The 12,386-nt window shown below is 38.4% G+C and overlaps 1 protein-coding gene across 2 annotated transcripts; it reads right to left on the bottom strand.

The window, feature by feature from the left end:
- Positions 1–70: 70 nt before the first annotated feature.
- On the bottom strand, positions 71–10,817 carry LOC132796048 (uncharacterized). 2 transcript variants are annotated; one of them, XM_060807076.1, is made up of 10 exons: positions 10,761–10,817; positions 6,810–8,115; positions 5,299–5,477; positions 5,030–5,238; positions 3,132–3,556; positions 2,996–3,075; positions 2,827–2,925; positions 2,311–2,762; positions 1,352–1,521; positions 71–1,286 (listed from the first exon to the last, which is right to left on the bottom strand). In XM_060807076.1, exons 2-10 carry the CDS (start codon positions 7,849–7,851, stop codon positions 802–804), a joined length of 3,141 nt encoding a protein of 1,046 aa, XP_060663059.1. In that variant the 5' UTR covers positions 7,852–8,115; positions 10,761–10,817; the 3' UTR covers positions 71–801. The 2 variants fall into 2 exon arrangements, with proteins under 2 accessions (XP_060663059.1, XP_060663060.1); XM_060807077.1 differs by lacking the exon at positions 10,761–10,817 and adding an exon at positions 8,302–8,320.
- Between the last annotated feature and the right edge of the window lie 1,569 nt (positions 10,818–12,386).

The following is a 12,386-nucleotide window of genomic DNA, read 5'->3' as shown; positions in this document are numbered from 1 at the left end:
TGTTGCCTTCACTTGTTGGAGGTCTTTCTTTCTATAGTTACTATTCACTGGAGTTTTTACTCTGACGATTCGCTGTGAACCATACTTGCTGCTGCAAAAGAATCTTACTCGTTACTATTGCAAACAATTGATATTCCTCTCGTTGATTATGAAGTCTTATTATCTTTTTTCTTACCCAAGATGTAACTCGCTGTAGTTCTTTACATACATTTTGTCCACACTTGTTATTTTTTCATCAAATTCCAATTTGTAACTCGTTTTACTGGCTGGAGGTGTATTTCCTTGATGCTTTTACTCGCTGAAACTTGTACCTTACAGCTTTTAAATGCTTTTACTCGCTGAAGTTTCTTCTCGTTGAAGTTTTTACTCGTTGCAAATTTTATTTATGAATATGAACAAACCCTTTCACACTCTGACTCTCTTACTCGCTATTTTTACTCGCTACTTTTGAGTAGGTATAGATTACTCGCCACTCTTTTCTCGTTGAAGCCACAAGCGAGCTAAAGTTGAGTAAATCAATGAAATAAAGCAAACCGGACCACATTTGATTGTATTACAGATGTGTATTTGCAAACAACATCAACGATTCACTCTCCACGCTCACACACAAAACCAACTACAGAAACATAACATAAAAATCTAGTTACAAGTTTACAAAGTGCATACATACAATAAATGTTAAACATTAGCATCCTGTCGATAGCAATTGTATATTACATATATACAATTTACAAAATACAATACAAATTATGACGAATCAAAAAAAAAAGTGAAAGTGAAAGAGAGGAGGGCATGGATCGATCACTTTTTAAAGCAGATCTTCAGGATGCGTATGACTGGCGCCTCGAAGAGTGCAGAGATGACAAAGGCGCTGCCAAAGGACACAACAGCATTGCCCAGAAACGTGGTCAATATCATTGGGTTATTGAGGTGCACGGTGCCGCTCATGTGTGACGAACAGATGAACATGATGATCGGATGGATGAGATAGGCACAATACGTTAGACGCGACAGTGGCCACAGCACACGATATGACAGAATCGCATTCACCATGGGCGCCATACCCCAACAGCAGGACATCACAATCCAGACAAGGCCACAACCAAAGGCGGTATGGCCCACGCCCACATAGAAGGCGGTATTCACGGCACTCAGTTCGCCCTCCCAAACACCGAACACAACCACCAACAGGATGCCCAGACTGAGCGACCATAGACTGAGATTCAAGCGTCGCGATATCTTTGGCGGCGTCTTCACCTTGTACAGCGCATAGCCAGTGAACATGCCTGCAAAGTGAGATCGATTAGCTTTAAGTTGATTGATTGCCTCTGCACAGGTGTTTTCCACTTACCAACTATGTAGGGACCCACACGTTGCCAGGGCTTGTCGTAGAGAAAGTCAAAGGACTCGAAGGGTAGCGACACCTTGTGTGTGTAGTGATGCTGTAGCGAGATGATTCCCGCAATGCTCCACGAGCTGATCAGGAACACGATCAGCGCCAAAGCCACAGCCTTGAAGTATCTGCAAGTGAACAAAGGAAAAGTTTCGAGTTTAAGGAGTTGGCAAACTCTTGTATTGTATATTCATCACTTAGTTACCCTAAGAATAAGTAGCTTAGTTTTTTAATTGTCTTCTAGTTTATTATTCATGGAGAGAAGGGAGGTAAGACATAGCTTCCTTTTATGTTCAGGGCCTATTCCTTAGGAAGCTAACTTTTCTAATTCCTAAGGAATAGGAATAGGAAAAGTTTCGAGTTTAAGAAGTTGGCAAACTGCAATTGTCTACACTTTTGTATTGCAATTTCATTACTTAGTTACCCTAAGAATAAGTAGCTTAGTTTTTTAATTGTCTTCTAGTTTATTATTCATGGAAAGAAGGGAAGTAAGTCATAGCTTCCTTTTACGTTAACTAACTAACTAACTTTTTTAATTCCTAAGAAATAGTCTAAGGAAAGGAAGCTAAGCATTTCCTCGCTTCCCTTTATGAAGAACAAACTGGAATTCAATTGACTGGGTCTCTGGGAAAACAAAGTTGATCATCTCTCGGGTTGTATTTCTTTGGAATATCAGTTTAATTTAGTGTTATTTTCTCAAATAATCTTAAACAATAATGAAATCTCCATCTTAAATACCTCTCCGAAAATTACAATTTATCGGGTGGATTTTAGAAAAACAGAGCAAAGGGAGTTAAGTTTTTTGTTAGTACTTAGTTTATCTCTCGGATAATTTTCATCACTTAGACGCAACTCTTCAGCTTAAAGACCCCTTCAAATATTGAGAATACAAGCTGTGGAAAACAAATAAAGCTTACTTTCTGGACAGCGCCAACAGCAGCGAGCCCATAACATAGAACTGCATATCGTTGGCCATATACCAGCTCCACATCATGCACATCTCGTGCTGCGGATAAAAGTTGTTGATGTACAGAATGTTGCGCCACCAATAGATGCGGCACGTATTGTGCTCAATCTTGGCTGGCTGAAAGACCGATGAGTCGAGGCCCTGACGCACAGCGAAGTCATTGAACAGCACGACAAAGAGGTAGACGGGTGTGAGGCGCAGAAAGCGATAGAGGAGCATCATCATAGTCTCCAGGCAGCTGCGTTGCACGAAGCTGCACGATTCTGTGGGATGTTTGCGATCCTGTTTCACGTAGAGCAGAGTGACCAGCAAGCCGCTGATGAAGAAGAACGAGTCCACCGAGAAGGTGGCATTGCCGATGATTTGATACCAAAACGAACGTTCTGTAATAACGCGTTCAAACTGACGAGAAGTTTAAATTAAGATTGAGATATGGAAGTGGAATTTGAATCGGTTTAGAACTCACCTTGTTTTCGCCTATGGCAAACATTTGCAGATACGTGTGCACCATCATTGTCCAGAGCACCGAGAAGACGCGCAGTCCATGCAGACACGATGTGTTTGACTGCCAGATGAGATCGGGAAAGACATTACTCTATAAAGTACTATATAGTTTATAGGGATGACTGACTTACCTCCTTGGTCTTGTCAATGTTCAGTATAGCCTTGGCATTCGTTTGCAGCGCAAAGCACAGCAACAGCTGTTGATGTAAAGCTGCAATAGATTGCAATATAGTACCGAGAATACATAGAAATAGTTATTAATACTACCGATGGGTTGTTCAGCCTCATAGGTGCCTGTGACTCCCGTACAACTTCCGGTCTCCATCTGATAATCAGTCATCTCAGCCTTGTCATTTCCCAGTCGAGTCGATGTCGTCGCCCCGCCATCTCCCAGCTCGGTGGCAATTGTCGCCACATCGCCCACATTACGTTGCCGATTCCCATTCATGTCGATCTGTGTGTCGAGCGTGTTGTCCGCACTCACAATGCCATTGCTGCCAAGCGGACGCATCTGGAAGAGCTCGAAGGGTTTGCCGTAGTAGGCGTTTTCGTAGTCGCCGCCCTTGACCACAGAATCGCACTTGGCACTGATCGCCGGTATGGCGGGAGCCACAACCAGACGCCGTTCGTCGATCTTCATCTGGTAATAGGTGGCAACGATCATCACCAGGAGCAGTGTCAGCAGAAAGCTTCTGCAGAGAGCGAAAGAAAACAAAGGAATTTTGGAACGAATTATTTTAGTGGGTAGTTTCGAAACAAAGCTATATCGGGAGGTATTCACGTTGAGGGACATTTTATACAGAATATACCTGAGGGATATCGAAAGATCGAAAGAAGGGACACAAGAATTAATACGACAAACTGCAAGTAAGATTTCTTAAACAGAAGTCTAAGGCAGAGTGTAGAAAAAAATGACAATGAAATATTTTATCATAAGAAGAACTATCCAAGGCTTTTTTACCCAAGGTCCTTGAAGAAAAGAAAAGTTTATCAAAAGTTATAAGGTAAAATATGATTGAAAATAATTTCAAAAGGCAGCCCGATTTAATGAACCTGAACTAAAGATTTTAAGACAAATTGGACAGTAGGGATAGATTGTGAAGAGAATATCAAAAAAAGATATGTATGCAAACGATCAGTGAATGATTGAATAGAAGAATAAAGAAACTTTAAATTACAAGTGACAATTTTTAGAGAAGAGTTTTAATAAGTCAATATTCCAAGAAACATTGGAAACAAGTAAGAAAGCTACTGACGAGTCTGCTCGACTGTGAGGTACCCGCTACCCATTTACAATAAATGCAAAATATTGCGGTATTATTCTCAAAATATACCAAAAAGACTACAAAAATACAAAAAATATACCAAATTGGTATATTGGGTATATCGATATGGAACCACATTAAAACAAGTAAGAAAGTTACAGTCGAGTGTGCTCGACTGTGAGATACCCGCTACCCTTTTTTAATAAAAGCAAAATATTGCGGTATCATTTTCAAAATATACCGAAAATACTGAAAAAATACTAAAAATACACCAAATGGTATGTTTGGTATATCGATATGGTACACCATTCAAAATATACCATAAATGGCACAATGTGCCAGATTGTCGGCCAAAGCAACTCAGACCCCTAGTAAGTAGTTTGCCCATACAAAAGTTTTTCTTTAATAACTTTCAAAATTTTCAGGAATCATAACTACTATAGTAATTATAGTATATACCAAAATTCGCAACTCTAGCTTCAAAATTACGCTTGTTATTCGATTTTTGTTGATTTTCGGGGGCGGAAGTAGGCGTGGCAAAAATTTGAAACAAACTTGATCTGCGTGCAAACATAACAAATGCTGTCGAAAAATTATAGCTCTATCTCTTATAGTCTCTGAGATCCAGTGTTTCATACGGACAGACGGACAGACAGACAGACACACAGACGGACAGACGGACATGGCTAGATCGACTCGGCTGTTGACGCTGATCAAGAATTTTTATACTTTATTGGGTCGGAGATGCCTTCTTCTTCCTGTTACATACATTTCCTGCCGGCACAAAGTTAAAATGCCCTTCTACCATATGGGTAGCCGGTATAAAAATATCCTCAAGGAAATAGCTTTGAGTAATGAATAATTGAATGTTGGATTACCAAATAAAACGTCATTACTCACATGAACACCTGGAACTTGAGCTGCCGCCAATGGCTGTAGAGACCGGGCACTGTGCGCACGCGCAGCACTTGCAACGCCGGCTGTGGCATGCTGGCATTGTGGGCACCCAACATGGTCAACATGCGAGCATACGGATCCAGCGAGAGTATCGACTGCACATCGTGTGCCGAACAGGACTTGGGCAAACATTCGCCCAAGCTCAGCAATTGCTGCAAGGTAAATGTCGAGTTGAGAGAACTGACTAGTTTATTTTGAAGTGCAACACTCACCGTGCGATTGAGATGCGGCAGTTGCAACGTGATGTCAGCCACATAGAACTCGAGCTCAAAGTGCTTGCGCTCCTCACTGGGCAGCTGGCGATTGAGCTCGAGGCAAAACCCCAATTGTCCCAGCCACTTGTCGTTGCCAAACAGCAGCTGACCACGATAGCGACCCGATGCATCGTAGGCTGTAAGCAGAGGTTAGGATATCGTATAAATAAATTCGAGAAATTAAATAATTTAACAGCGATACAAAGATTTTACTGTGGCAGCGTTTTTCTATAAAGACAAACGCTGCTACAATAAATTAAATAAATTAATACTTTTTTTTCAAATATTAAAAAGGAAACAAGTGAAATATGATATATATATAATATGAGTCAATTTTTCATGACATATACATTTCTAAATTAAAGACTTCTTAAATTACTTTAACAAAAGTAATAAACTTGAATTGGAATAGTAAATCGAAGTTATTGCAATATCAATGTACCCAAAGAAGACCCTTTTACTCTTTACGTTTTAAAAGACTTATTTCAAGCAACAAAAAACAGAATTCGATAAATTAAATAATTTAAAAGCGATACAAAGATTTTACTATAAACGCTGCTACAATAAATTAAATAAATTAATACTTTTTCTCTCAAATATTAAAAAGGACACAAGTGAAATACCGTGCACGTTATAATGAGTCAATTTTTCATGCAGAGTCATTAGGTCTTGACATATGTATAGAAGTCTAAACATTTCTTACACTACTTTAACAAAAATAATAAACTTGAATAAAGTTTGCCATTTGGAATAGTAAATTTAAATTATTAAAATATAAATGTACCCAATTTTATGTTGTTGTTTTATTTTAAGCAATCTAAATTTAAGATTGTTTTTGATGTAGATTTAAGATTTTGCTTTCTGTTCATCTTAAAATTTAAAATTGTTAAGAATTTTCCATTCTTCTCTAAAATCTTAAAATTGTTAAGATTTTTTTCATTCTTGAAACAAAATTTCAAGATTGGGCTATCTAATTTTTTTTGTAGTTGTTCGATCTTGATTTAAGAATAAACTTTCATGGTTTCATTTTGACATACAAATAATCTTGATTCAAGATTTTCTTTCTGTGTTTATAACTATGAATAGTACTTATTTACCTTAATTCAAATTATTTTATAAAATTGAAATGCATTTTTTTTGTGTAATTTTAAATATTATATCATCAAAGTTGAAAAATATTTTCATGAATATTTATTAAACTTGTTAAAGTTAACAAAGTTTTAAATTGTTTTAAAATTCAATACGAGTGATTTTTAAATTTAGAATAATAATATTCCAAAAGTTCAAAGCAAATTTGACTGCACTTGTTAGAGTAAAGGAATTGAATATTGTGTTAAGTTTTGTTTTTTATTAAATTCACCTGCTACAATGATTTAATTCAAGTAACTTGTTTGGTTTTAGATAGCGAAAAGTGCATTTTATCAATCTGTCAAGCAGTACAAATAATGAATTCAATTAACTTTGCTCACCTTTCTGTGCCCACTCGTAGCTGGAGTGGAGGGCAGTGAGGTAAGCCTGCATCTCGAGGCCACAGACTTTGCGCACCGTGGTGCGAATCTCGGCAATTTGCCAGTAGAAATGATCGTAGAGATTCGTGACAATCTGAAAATAGTTCGCAGTGCCATAGAGACTCTCAGCCATGCTGGCATTAAAGTTCCCAGTGCCATTGCTAGACAGATATCGACTGATGCTGTTGATGGTGCTGCCCAAGGTCTTAAGCTGCAAATCATCGTCGGTCTGTTTGAGCAGCTCGCGACCCTTTTTCGTCGACGGTTTGTTGCGCAGTATCTTAAAGATATGCGAACTCGATGTGGTTGTTGCCGTTGTTGTTGTTGTTGTCGTTGTAGTTGGACCTGCACTCACAGCTGTGGTTGCTGTCGTTGTTGTGGCCGGCGATGTGGCTGTCGTTGGCTCCGTGGAACTCGGAGCTTCGGCCAGCTCCGAAATGTCCACATCGATGGTGTCGTTGTCTTCGGGACTCAACGGTTTGTAGCTGAGTTCACCGGAATTCGCATCGCCATTGCTGAGCACATGTTGCTCCTCGCTGCTTAGATCTCCCTTCTTGATCACCTCGTGTTCGAGATCCTCGAGATCGCCGAGATTGAAATCAAAGGTGACCGGATGCAGTTCGTATTCCTTGAGCGGATGCGTTTTAATGTAATCAATGCTCGGCAGCACTTTCTCCAGCGGCAAATACGGTTTCTTCTTCACCGGCTTCAGGGGCAGCACCTCATGTGTGTTCAGCGTCAAGGGAGGTTCATCTTCTTCTTCTTCTTGCAACTCCTCGACATTGACCTCATGCAATATGGTTATGTTGCTGCGACTTGAGGCAAAGTCACTTGGAGCGAAGTGCGCCGTCGATGCCAAGGCTTTAATCTGGCCAGTTGTCCCATTCGAAGTTTGATTCACCCTTGTGGCTTGACTTTCAGTGGTAATCAGAAGCAGGAACAGCACTCCCCATAGTCCAATAACAAGTGTGTTTGCCTTCAAGCTGAGCTTTGACCTTGACATAGTGTCAATCTCTGCTGCTTCTCTGCTTCCCTCCTCCTTTTCTCCTCACTTGTTCACTTGGCTTTACTCAATTCTCTCTCTCTCTCACACTCTCGCTCTCTCTCTCTCTCGGTTTTGTTTTCAGTCTAATTCTCTAGTCGCTTGACAGCATTTTTCTTTGAGTATTTGTTTTATGTGGTGTCTTCTGGAGATTTGCAGTTCACTCTTCGCACTATCATCGTTCTTGGCTTTGGCTGTTTAATTTATGGATTTCACAATGCGCATCTAAAGAGATTTATTAATTTATTAAAAGAATGCTTTACTCTTTACGTTTTAAAGGACTTATTTCAAGCAACAAAAAACTGTTGAAAACAATGATCATTTTTTAATGAATTATTCAAATATCACAGACATTTTCATATTAGCTGGCAAATTAGAAATAGAATATAGAAATTTAGTCACAAAAGTTACGTTTTTAGTTTTGAAATAAGTCTTTGCAGGAATTTTTAATATCTTTGCGAACTCAGATCTAACAAAAAACTTTATTGATTAGGAAATTATTTTATGATGCTTTATTTGTTATGCTTTATTCAATAATTTGAATGTTTTTTCGATTATTTATGAAGTAAATTTCAATGCAAATCAAGCTCTGATACTTTAAAAGGATCAAAGATGGTTGCAGATGGATCAGAGAAAAGTTTAGGAGGAAGGAGGTGGCAAGGAAGAGGCAGAGGTGGTGAAGAGGAAGAGGCGTTTCGGAGGAAAAGGCGTTGATGGAGGGGTGTGTTCAATTGATGGCAAAACATCAATATTTAGCAGTTGTTTATGTTCCGATTTGTCATTTATGGTCTTAATTATTTCTAGGCAGCCGCAGGTTGCACGGATTGTGCCACAACTGTTGCTGCCACTGATGTTGCTGCCACGGTTGCTGTTGCTGCTGCTGTGAAAGCAACTAACCAGAGGAAAATTACAAAATTTCCTGGTTAAACTTGTTAGACTTGTTGTGACCACCACCGACGTTGCCACCGTTAGCTTTGGCTCTAAACTGAAGCCGAGGCTGAGGCTGAGGCCGCTGCTTGGAAAATGCAGCGTCGGGCTTCGAGGTTGCCTTTTTGTTTGCTTACATAACTTCCGCATCTCTCGCCATCAATTCGCATTGGTGTGTGATGATCTTCGGCTCGAGTACTCGCCATCGCCATCGCCATATGCCATTTTCACATTATTATGCAATTTCAATAATAAGTGATCTAAATTGATTTGTTAACTCGCCCCGCACCGAATCGCATTGATAATATCTGAGATTAGTCTATGATTAGTCTATAAAATAATCAAAACGAAACGTATTTCAAGGTCTTCTTTAATTCCTTTTCGAGCTTTTATGATCCTTAGAGATTATTTACTCTGACAGCAGACAGATAAATAAAATTGATTATTCTTCTTATTTAAGAATTTCATTAAAAGTCTTAATCGAAATTTGTCGAAAACCCGAAGGAATTTAGCTCATATTGAGCCAAAATGTAAATTGATTAATTAAAATAATTAAATAAATTGCCAAGCCTCAATAGACTAAATGTCTTTCGATTTTATGCAGCAATTGAAATCGAAAGTGAAAAGCTTTGGCAAATGCGAGTACTTGTAATTCACATTAATGAATCTAGTTGTAAACAAAAACCAGTCCGAAATGCATAAATTATTTGCTTGATTTCGATTTCAATGAACTTGCTACTGACATTGATTGGTGATAATGCTCCAGTTACTTATCCAGTATTTAATATCTCAAGCGAATGGCAGCTAATCTTAATACAGCTTTCCATTTCCATTTTGAAGTGTAGCAGAAAAATATAAAAGAAGTTGAAATTCCTTTCTCTTGAACTTTTTAGGATTTCTATTAAAGATAAGCATAAGGTAGTATATACTTTACTATACAAAATTGTTATAGTATTAGGAAAATGGAAATTCCTCTATTTTGAAATCTTAAATCTTGCATTCAATTTGAAATTCAGTTTTCTAGAAGTTATTTAAGACTTTTATTAAAGATAAGCAAAATCATAAAGTTACATACTATATACATTGTGGAAATTCGTTTCTCTTGAAGTTTTAAGAGCCTTTATTACAGATAAGTTATAGCTGTATACTTGATTGTATTATTTTTGAAATTCTTTTCTCTCGAAGTTTTGAGAGTCTTTCTTTAAGTAAAGTACTATGTACTTTAGTATATTCAATTTTAAATTTATTTTACTACAATTTTTTTGAAGAGTTTACTTTATTGTTCTAAATTGTTATAGTATTAAAGAAATTGAAATTCCTTTCTCTCGAAGTTTTAAAACATCAATCAATATATTTTTGAATTGCATTTGAAATTCCTTTTCCTAGAAGTTTTTAAAGATTTTGTATAAGTTAAACTGTAGAATAAAGTGCTTTATACATTATTCTAAGAGTTCATTATATGCTTATTCTTATGGTTTATTACAGAGTTGAAACAAAGTTTGGTTTGCTCTCATGGTTTTCTAGAACTTTGCAGAACGCTGAGCAGTGTTGGTAAACGGTAAACAGAATGACAAAATTAAACGGTTGTTGACTACTTCACTCACGATTGCATTCATTTGGGTCGTGGACAACGCACTCAAGTCTTTGTCTGTCTGTGTGTGTGTGTGTGTTTGTTGTATTTGTGGGCGTGGATTAGCAAGCAACAAAGTGGTGCAACTTATTTGCGATTCAATTGTTTAGCAATCGTAATGGCAACAACAGCAAACAGCAAACAGCAAACAGCAGCAGCAGCAGCAGCCACATGAGCAACTAGCCCACGCAATGGAATGAGGAGCTTAAGCTTTGGTTGCTTTGTCTGCTGGGTGGTAATTGGAGAGGTAAACAGTAACAACAACGATATTAACAATAGAAACAACAAGAAAAAAAAGAGTAAGGCACAACACTGTTTTAACTGGACACACGGCGGCGACTTGAATTTGGCTTGACTTCGACTTCGATTTCGATTTCGACTTCGACTTCGAGTTGTCTTGCGTCTTGTCTTGTCTTGACGACGATGCTCAACCGAAGCGATGAAAGTAAAAACCGCGACTGATCAGGCGCCGCCAAAGCCAGCAGCGCTTGAAGCCAATGGACGAGGCCCCAAATCGGAGCCGAGCTTGATCGCGAGCCGAACCGCACAGCTCAGAGCTGGCTGGAGTCACACAATCAGAGACAGAGTCAAAGACAGAGCCAGAGACAGAGTTGGAATCGGAGTCGGAGTCAGAGTCGAAGTCAGAGTCAGAGACAGAGCAGAGCAAACACAGGCAGCGCTGCAGACCTACAACTGACAGCGAGGCAGACGCTAGAGATGAGCGCGTGATCATCTTAATCCCAATGTAATTAACTTCATTTATGGCCAGCAATAAAATTTGTTCTACTTTTTATACCCGCTCCCCTTAGGGTAGAAGGGTATTATAACTTTTTTTAACAGGTAGAAGGAGGCATCTCCGACCCTATAAAGTATATATATTCTTGATCAGCGTCAACAGCCGAAACGATCTAGCCATGTCCGTCTGTCTGTCTGTCCGTCTGTCCGTCTGTCCGTCCGTCCGTCCGTATGAACACCTAGACCTCAGAGACTATAAGAGATAGAGCTATAATTTTTTTTCGACAGCATTTGTTATGTTTGCACGCAGATCAAGTTTGTTTCAAATTTTTGCCACGCCCCTTCCGCCCCCGCAAATCAAAAAAATCGAAAAGCAAGCGTTATTTTAAAGCTAGAGCGAATTTTTGGTATATACAATAACAACTATAGTAGTTGTGATTCCTAAAAATTTGATTGCGATCAGATAAAAATTGTGGAAGGTATTAACATAAATAAATACCTTTGTATGGACAAAAAGGCCTTCTCACTGGGGGTCTGAGTTGCTTTATCCGACAATCTGGTATATTCTGCCGTCTATGGTATATTTTGAATGCGGTACCATATCGATATGCCAAATATACCATTTGGTATATTTGTAGTATTTTTTTTAGTATTTTCGGTATATTTTAATATTTTGCAATATTTTGATTTTATTCAAAATGGGTAGCGGGTATCTCACAGTCGAGCACACTCGACTGTAACTTTCTTACTTGTTTGTTTTGAATTGTCTCGCATTTCTCTTGAGGATTATTTCTTTATAGGGTCTCCTACTTCTATCTACCTTTCAATTTCATTTTTTTCTCTATACTGCATTTAGAAGGTTTTGTCAAACAATGAAAAAAGTGTTATCGTTAAGAATCTTCGTGCCAAAATACACTTCGAAAGGATAAAAGATTTCTCAGATTCTCAGTAAGATATTAGAAATTGACTTTTTTGATATTAAATTTGTTAATTTAGCTACTCATAATTTAAGTCTTATTTCGGTAATATAAATATTTGCATATTCGTTCGTGTCACGCGAGTCACGCGCTCAACGCTGACAGAGCGTAACGGATCGAGTCAGAGACACAAAATGCAGTTGCAAGTGCAAGAGCCGCCTTTGTATAACTAAGTGTGTGTGTGTGTGTGAGTGTGTGTGGTTAGATATAAGTGTGTGTGTGTGTGT

This window comes from Drosophila nasuta, chromosome X (assembly GCF_023558535.2).
Source record: "Drosophila nasuta strain 15112-1781.00 chromosome X, ASM2355853v1, whole genome shotgun sequence".
Lineage (NCBI taxonomy): Eukaryota > Metazoa > Arthropoda > Insecta > Diptera > Drosophilidae > Drosophila > Drosophila nasuta.
Note: the sequence above shows the minus strand (reverse complement) of the source record. Positions and strands in the feature narration are given on the sequence as shown.